The sequence below is a fragment of the Triticum aestivum genome, chromosome 1D (genome assembly GCF_018294505.1).
Source record: "Triticum aestivum cultivar Chinese Spring chromosome 1D, IWGSC CS RefSeq v2.1, whole genome shotgun sequence".
NCBI lineage: Eukaryota > Viridiplantae > Streptophyta > Magnoliopsida > Poales > Poaceae > Triticum > Triticum aestivum.
The window spans coordinates 473,510,185-473,519,376 of NC_057796.1; the positions used below are offsets into that span (position 1 = coordinate 473,510,185).

General features: G+C 43.2%; 1 protein-coding gene across 2 annotated transcripts; it reads left to right on the top strand.

Annotated features, from left to right (window-relative positions):
• Positions 1 to 407: 407 nt before the first annotated feature.
• On the top strand, positions 408 to 8,773 carry LOC123183142 (uncharacterized). 2 transcript variants are annotated; one of them, XM_044595882.1, is made up of 2 exons: positions 408 to 741; positions 6,145 to 8,773. In XM_044595882.1, the coding sequence occupies exon 2, from the start codon at positions 6,280 to 6,282 to the stop codon at positions 8,527 to 8,529; it is 2,250 nt and encodes a 749-aa protein (XP_044451817.1). In that variant the 5' UTR covers positions 408 to 741; positions 6,145 to 6,279; the 3' UTR covers positions 8,530 to 8,773. The 2 variants fall into 2 exon arrangements, with proteins under 2 accessions (XP_044451817.1, XP_044451816.1); XM_044595881.1 differs by lacking the exon at positions 408 to 741 and having other exon boundaries at positions 5,914 to 8,773.
• Positions 8,774 to 9,192: the final 419 nt, after the last annotated feature.

The window sequence follows — 9,192 nt, forward strand, 5'->3', positions numbered from 1 at the left end:
GTCGAGTCCAAAGGACAAGGGTTTTCACCCGAAACTCAAGCACGGAGAGGAGCACCACGACGACGTCTTCAAGAAGATAACGGCGCCCACGAGCGTCGCTGTCGTCGGCGACAAAGCGCAGAGCTTTCGCTCGGCAGCTCCCTCGTGCCACCATGAGGTCTTCAAGAGAGCGTGTGGCGAGTCCAAATCCCCAGATCTAGATCAGGGCGCCGCCACTGCCAAAGACAAATGGCTCGCCTGAGCCACCCGCCGCTACACCTCTTGCCGCCCACACGACCAAGATGTATAGCCACCGCCGCCATGTTGTCATGACTATATATGACATGACAACATCATGTAGCCAGCCGTTGGCAATATTATTAACCATGTTCTTCCCTTATTCTGACAATACCTAGTACTATCAGAAATTGACCAGGCAGAGTCGTTGCCTAGCTGGACCAAACCTCACACGCTAGCATCTTACTAGCATTTCTCCTCAAGAACCAAGACCCAGGAGCCAGGGCGGCCACCTAGGATAGCCAAGCATCGAGGGACACAAGGAACTGGGGGAGGAAAAGGAGCCTGGGCGGAGAATCCCAGAATCAGCCACAGCTCGGCAAGAGGTGGAGCAGAGCTCCCCCGCAAAAACAGGCGGAGCAGAACAAGCAGAACAAGGAAAGCACCAGGGAAGGCAAGGAAGAATATCAAGAAGAGTGGAGTCAAGGCATCCTCCCCAACCGATTTAGCTACCATCTAGTACAGGTAAAACCTTGTATTTGTATTTATGGGCACCATGAATAGCATGGTTAGCTGAACAAGCAGATTGGCATGAGGAATTACTTTTCCCTACCTGCTAGATTATACATCTCTGCTGATTTAACAAGTTAAGTTGCATGCCCGTCGCTAAAATACAGTGAGCACCTTGATCTTGCATGCGAGTACTCCCTCCGTCTAGGTATATTAGTCCGCAAATACTGAGCCTAAATGCTAAATTTGACTCACAATATATGATTTACCAAATGATATATATTTTTGTGTCATATAACTCATAATTTATTGGTCGAATTTTGGGTCAAGATTAGGCTCAATTCGAGAGAGGGGGGGGGGGGGGGGGGCGTATAAATCCGGATGGAGGAAAAATCTTGTTTGCATGCTTTTCTTGATAAAGTGCACAGTCCAGAAAATTAACTGTAGGTTCGGTTTTCAGTTAAGAGTAGTACCTGTACTATATGTGCAGCAGCACCTTTTACATTCAAGTTCAGGTTCATGTCATTGTACATAACAGGTTGTAACAGATACAAACCCTTAGTATACATTAGGCAATGTTCTGTAGAGATGCATGGTTTGCGATACGGGCATAACCTGTAATGGGTATTTCTCACCAAGTGCACTATTTGCCAGTACCATAGATAAATGGTTGCTGACTGAACAAGTCCACATGCAAATATCTGAAGATATAAGAAGTACTCCCTCCAAACTAATATAAGAGCGTTTAGGTCACTACTTTAGTGATCTAAATGCTCTTATATTAGTTTACAGAGGGAGTACCTTACTTTGCTTTGTGGATCAGTATTTTGGTTTACATGCTTGGCTGTGTCAAGTGTAAACAAATACTGTAGAAGACTAAGCTGTTCCATGCTAAGCCTAAAAAGAGGACCCTGTTGCACACTTGATCAGTTGTCAAGTAAATAGCTGAGCTTCATATTCAAGACCCAGGAGAAGAACTAGAACCTAAAAGGACCATTTGTTCACACTTTGCCTTAGGTTTTATTTTTATTTTTTAGAACCATATTTAAACTCTCTAGTTCAGGTTCAGACCTAATTCCCTCAGACCAGCTTCATAAAAGACTTAACCTTGCCATGGCGTAAATAGTTTTAGGAACTCAAGTAGCACCCTGTTTTGAACTGTACAACATATGAGCAGGTTAGTAGCATGTGCGCATGGCAAATGATCAGGTCGACCAATAAACTGAGCTACTTGGTTTAATTCTCTTTGATCTATCGTCAATTAGTATCATACTAGTGACCAAATTAGCATGATTACCAATACTGTTGGAGTCAGTACGGGAAGCATGAAATTTGTTTGGCTGGACCAATATAGCAGCTTGTGTGTTTCCTTTGTCCATTTATTTCAGAGAAAAGCACCATTCAAGTAAAACAAAAACAGAAAGTTAGTTATGAACTCCAATTTTATTATACCATGTCAGCTAGCACCAGTACATAATCCAAGACAAACTGTAAATGGAGAAAGTAGGAAGGGAGTAATTTGATATCATAATTAAACATGTAAATGATTACCCTCTTGAAATACATCAAAGTCAATTGCTACTTTCACCCACCAATCTATCTTTTTCCTATATTAGTGATCAAAGTTATAACAAATTGATAGCAAACTTTATTGACAATCAAGTACTCCCTCCGTCATGACATAAGACGGGGCCAACCAGGTCCTCCAAAAAGATACATCCGGGGGTTGGAGCTGAGCACATGCACAAGAATATCATTGTTATTGCCGACAATGCGGTACAAGGCCGGATTTTGTTCCTAGAGAGTGGTGTTTCCTAACCACTTATCCTCCTAGAAACATATCTCCAGGCCATCCTTTTATTCCTTTATCATGAAAGACCCATGGCGGAAAAGATGCTTCTTTGCCACCATCATACCTGCCCAAAAATGCAAGACCCCTAGCTTCCAATATGACTCCAACACCACCTTTTGGCCTAGATACTTATTACGTAGCAGGGTTTGCCAAACACCCTCTCTAGTAAATAGATTGAATAGCCCTTTACTGAGTAAGACATCATTTTTGACCTGGAGGTCTTGAATGCCTGACCTCTCAGATCTTTCGGCCGACAAACCATGCTCCATTTCGTGAGACAATACTTTTTATTTTCATCATCTCCTTGCCAGAAGAATCTGGATCTGAAAGAATCCAGTCTCTGCAGAACCCTTTAGGAGTTGGAAAAATGAAACCATATAGAGAACTATGTTTGTGAGAACCGAGTTGATCAGAACTACTCATCCTCCAACAAGGAGCAACTTGCCTTTCCAGCTTCTCAACCATTTCTCTAAGTACTCTTCGACATGTTTGCACTCCACCCTAGTGAGGCGCCAATAATGAATCGGTATCCCCAGATATTTAATCGGGAAATGGCCTTGTGTGTATTGTGCAAATCAGCCAAACAAATCAGCGTATTGTGCACCACCTCCTTAGCTTCTCTGAAGTAGAACAATTCACTCTTATGAAAGTTGATTTTAAGCCGACACATTTGCTCGAAGGCTGAAAGCAAGAGTTTTAGATTCTTAGCCTTATCTAGGTCATGTTTTATAAAAAGAACCGTATCACTGGCATATTCTAAAATAGAGAGGCCCCCATTGACAAGGTGTGGCATCACTCCTGCAATTTGTCCATTTTGCTTGGTATGTTCAATCCGGATGGCCAACATATAAGCAACAATGTTAAATAACATTGGATACAATGGGTCGTCCTGAGGTATTCCTTTTTTGGTACGGAAGTAATGGCCTATGTCATCATTGACTTTAATAGGCACACTACCTCTAGAATTATTTTTTTTTTACCCATTCACGCGATTTCTCGGAGAAACCTTCCATTCTTAGGGTCTGTTGGAGAAACAACCACTTGAATTTATCATAAGCCTTTTCAAAGTCAATTTTGAATACTGCCCCACTCATTTTCTTCAATGCATCTCATTAATTGTCTCATCAAGAATAGATACTCCATTGAGTATGTTCGTTCCTTGCATGAATGCCAATTGGGACGGCCAAATCACATGGTCATCAACCGCATTTAGCCTATTAGTAGCCACTTTGGTGAAGATTTTTAAGCTGACATCAAGGAGGCATATCGATCTAGCTATATTGTTGAATCAGTTCAACTTCATTAACTTTAGATAACAAAATAATGTCACCAAATTTAGCCAAGAAAGATCAAGTTGGTGGGCGTGAAAAAATTGAACAACTCGAGAAGGTAAGTCTTGATAATATCCTAGGACGTTCTGACAGAACTCTGCGGGTAAACCATCAAGACCTAGAGCTTTGTTATGTTGCACTTGGAACACCGCATCTCTCATCACCTAAGAAAGGTGCGTGAGTGTATCGTTTTCTTCTGCCGTGACTTGTGGGATGTCATCTGTTTAGGTTTCATCGAGGGTAAAGTGCTTTCCTCCGGAGCCTTCAGGTTTTATCGAGGGTAATGTTCCCTTCCTCTGGAGCCCCAAACAGAGATTAGTAGTATCTTTTGATATAGCGTTTCAACTTTTCCTGGCCCTCGATCCGTCCCTCATCCTGTTGGAGGTTAAAAAGACACCTCTTCCTGTGTCGCCCATTGGCAAGCATTTAAAAGTATTGTGTATTGTCGTCTCCCTCCAGGATGAAATCGGCTTTGTATCTTTGGTAGCACTTGATTTCCTCCTCTCGCAACATGCAAATAATTTGCTCATTGGATTGATTTTTCGTATCAATCTCAAGTTGAGACAAAATACGAGTCCGCTTTTTAATCAAGGTCATGAGTGATGGCAGCAAGGCGTTGCTTTTCTTCTACATACCACTGGCGTGCTTCGCCCATCTAGAGAGGAATTGCCTTGTGTGGCACAGATTTAGAATTTCATCTCTGGAAGCTGAAAGAGATAGGTGCTCCCAATCATTGGCTTCTCTCATATGCTCTTAATTATGATGTAACCTATCCAAATCAAATTTGAATGGTCGATGAGCATATGGGGAGGCAACAGAGTTGGAATCATGAATAATAGGTGCACGGTACGATAGTGTCTCGATACGATCTAGGGCATGCACTGTTGCCAATGGGGATTTTAATTCCCACTCGGTAACCATGAGTACCCAATCGAGTTTCTCGTATATCGACCCCAAACCCTTCCCAACATATTGGCTTCCCATAAATTCAAGTTATCAATTACAGCGTTGAAGAAGAAAGAACATCGAATATCAAAGCAGTCCTTATTTTTCTTTTCGTGGTACCCTATAATAGTGAAGTCACCCCAATAACCATGGGATGTGGATTATCCTTCGTCGGGTTCACCAATTCCCTAAGGAAGGTGGATTTATTCTCATCTTGTGCAGCCCCGTAGAGTGCGACCATGCTCCATGTGAAGTTGTGGGCTCTATTACTAAGGTGAAATTTCATATGAAATTCACCCGTTGTAAAAGACAACAAATCCATGGTTGTCAGAGTACCAAGTAAGATTCCTCCAGGCCTGTTTTAAATAATGTCATGTGAAGTCGAGAGTCAAGGTCATCCAGGACATACACAGGGAAGTCTAGTTTACCTACCTCAAAAATAGCCCAAAAGACCAACCCAAGTTCCCATACACAATTACCGACGTTTTTATATTTAGCCAAGTTTGTTGGACCCGTGCTATCCCAAAATATGCCTCTCACGTGGAAACTCGTGCTGGTGTGGAAATTTTCGCCTTCTTGTGCGGTTTTTGTTTCTTTTTAAAGGAATAAGACTTAGATTTTTGCAAAGACACCATGTAGTCACAAACATGGACTCGGGTCTCGGTTCAACCAGCCCAACCTCAGTTACCTCACCATCCAACTTAGTATTGTTTATACTGTCAATGTTTTTTAAACTTTGACTTCTGGTATGGTAGAATTATTTAGATGTGACATTTGAGGAAATATATGTCTTGGAAAGTACTTCCTAGCATTTTTATATTTTTTTTGGAATCTATAAACATGTTACAATAGTATTTGTGGTCACAATGGCATTAGGGGGGCAGGTTTGTGTTTAAATGGCAAGTTTTCTATTTATTACTAAATAATAATAAGATAACATCTGTGATCTAGAGCTGGTCAAATATTAATAGTACTTAAAGAATATCAGATTCACTTGATTTATAATAAATATTTGAAAATAATTGTCAGGGGGGCTCACGCAAACCGAAGGGAGAAAACATGGTGAAGGCCACCGAACTTGTGAAATGGTCCTTACTTTTTGAAGATAGTGATAGCGCGGTGCTTATGAGAATTGAGTTCCTTGTTGTGGCCATTGCATCTGTCTTCCTCCTGATGTCATTCTTGGACATGTTCCGTCGTCGGTGCCGCTACTCCTCCATCAAGTACCTCTTACTTGTCCTCGACGCCATAAGTGATTCCTCACTCATCTACACAATTGGGCTGATGCAGAGTGCACCCTTCAAGAAAGATCTGTTTTCAATATGGGCGCTAATATTGGTCAACCTTCGGTTCAATGCTTGCTTCATCTCGGCATACGGCATCCCTGACCAAGACAACAGCCACATTACCGAGGGTGCTAGGGTGATGTCACTTCTAGGGGTGGCCTTCTTAATTGGCACACAGAACAGTCAGTTCAAGCATCCGATCTGGGTACTCTGGGCAATGCAGCAAATGAGAAGTATGTACCTAATAGTTGCGTACAGTTGGGCCTCAGGCTCCTTCTTGCACGGTTGGAGCTCCCCACTTGTGACAGCATATATGGGTACCGATGCTGGTATTTCTAAGGAGGGGGATCCGACCACAATGTTGAAATACAAGTACCTGGTCTGTGGAGATCAGAAGCAGAAGGTCCAGCTGCAGGCGCCTGGGTATGAATTTTATCTGAAAGTGAAGTCAGAGGGAGTATTCATCACTCTTGACAAGACTTGGCAGCTGCCCAGCAACCAGCATGCAGACGACGATGCAGGGGATGTCCAACCATCATGGACCAAAGACCTGTGCCTGTCCTTTGCACTATACCGGCTACTCCGTTGCAGATTTGACGACTTACCCCTGCCAGCCGATAGTATTAAAAGCACCAGAAAATTAATGTATGAAATTATTGGCAAGAAGGATGAAGATTTGTCTGCACAAATACATCACCACGCTGAGGGAACATTCAGCAGAGATTTACCTGCACAAATAGACGACCACGCTGAGAGAGCATTCAGTGGAGATTTGCCTGCACAAATAGACCACACTGAGAGAGCATTCAGAATTGCTGAGTTGGAGCTAAAGTTCCTCAATGACTATTTCTACACTAGATACCCCATCCTTTTTTGGCGTGGCTTCCCGCTGATTTTTGCTTGGTACCCTCCCTTGACCATTGCTCTCATTGCTTGGCTTGGAAGGGACATTTATAAACTCTACAAGCCTAAACAGGGGGAAATTGCCCACGTCGTACACAGGGTTAACGTTGACCTGATCATCACATGGATATTCATGGGGATTATCGTGCTGAAGGAGTCTTGGAAGGTGGTCACCTACTTGTTGTCCGACTGGACCAAGGTGATGTTGCTGCGCGAATACACTTCGAGGACCCTGAAGTGGGTTCCAGAGTGGCTGTGGGAGTTCTTGGTTCAGATCTTGTGCACACCTGGATGTAGAATTGGGCGCCGTTGGCACAATAAGATCGGTCAGTATGAATTCTTGCAGTCATTTGGTCACAATCCTAGGAACATTCTTTACTGGTTAAGCCTTGGCTTGGTCCCAAAAGAAATTAGAGGTGCAAAAGTAGGCAGCCCAACGGAGCTGCCAGAGGATGTGAAAGCCGCCGTTCTCAAGTCACTTTGCTCGTTAGATCTTAAGCAGAACTCACTAAAGTCAGACCTGCCGACTGATGTTAAGCAGTTCAACTTCGAGTGGACTTTCAAACTGGGTACATGGTGCCATAGCATTCTTGTGTGGCATATAGCAACAAGCCTCTGTGAGATCGAGCTTGCCCAGCACTACAACTCAAGCTTAACCACTTCTGAGTTACTGTCTGCAATCAAGACTGCTCTCAATTGCTTTTCCTCCCAGCCATATGTTATAAAGGAAGACAGAATTGAAGGGTGGCTGCGGGCTAATTATATAGCCGCCAACAGTATATCGCGCTACTGTGCCTATCTGCTTGTTATAGAACCAGATTTGCTACCTGACAGTTTCCTAACTGCCGATGACTTATTCAGAAGCACCGTCGATGAGGCTTTAGATATCCTGAAAGGTTGTGACACCCTGCAAAGCATATACAGAAGGCTGATTAGAGGAGTGCCTCAACAAGACGACCGAAAAATGGACAGATTAAGGACCCATCCCAATACGATACTTGCGAGTACTGCACGCCTTGCTTGGTCTCTGATTCATGAGATCCCTGATGAAGTAGTTCGCTGGAAGGTCCTCGCAGAAGTCTGGGCCGATATACTGGTACACACAGCCCCCTCATGGAATGCCTCCGCTCACAAGAAATGCCTTGCAACAGGTAGTGAGTTCATAACTCATATATGGGTCATTCTTTCTCATTGCAACGTCCACAGCAGCAAGCGCTGGCCATACCAAGAACCCCCACACGATGACGACGACCAAGGAGTGGAACGGCAAGGAGTGGGACCACCAGCACCACATGAACCAAATGTGGGTGGTTCTGGTGAACAAAGCGTCAGCAAGGATCCATCAAATGGAGCACTGCAAGAACAAGACCAAAAATGGGGTCCAATTCCGGGGCAGCAATTGACCACAAATGGTCAACAGCTTGCTCAGAACGAAACAGATGAAAGCAACAAAATACAAGAGCTCGGAGCCGATTGGAAAGGATGACATATCTCATTTGCAGTATAATCGAATTTGAATGTTCAAAATTGTCATTTATGTACTTTCACTGCCCATTTTCAAAAAAAATTGTACGCGTGCTTTGCAGTGACCACGTTAATTTCTTCTCAAGTTGAACATGTATATGCTCTAGTTTGTGAGATCTATCTCTGAATTCTATGTCTGTATTCTGAACTATCAAGTGTATGTCCTCTTTGAAAAGGAAACAATTAAATGCTTCCTGTATTTGAAATTATTAACTATCCTTATGTTGGGAATTAGCACACAAATACACTTGTGGTTAACTGAAAACTGCAGCGGAAACAAGTAATCTCAGCACCACATCATGTACTAATTCAAGGATCGTTGCTTAGCACGGAAGGAAACATATGCAGCAGCATATATGAAGGCAGAAAATGTTACTCAGCAGGCAAGACACTCCTCAGCCTAGTGTCTTGTGGTAGGAGTAAGTTTCTGGACAGCACCAAGCATCAACAAAGAGACACCAGATTTTTACGTGGAAAACCCCTCAATTTGAGGGGAAAACCCACGGGCCGAAGCCACCCAAATCCTCTTCCACTATTATCAAATGTGGGATACAACAAGTTCTTCTCTAGACAGCACTAGAGGATCTCATACATCAAGATTTCTGAATCTTGGATGAACACAACA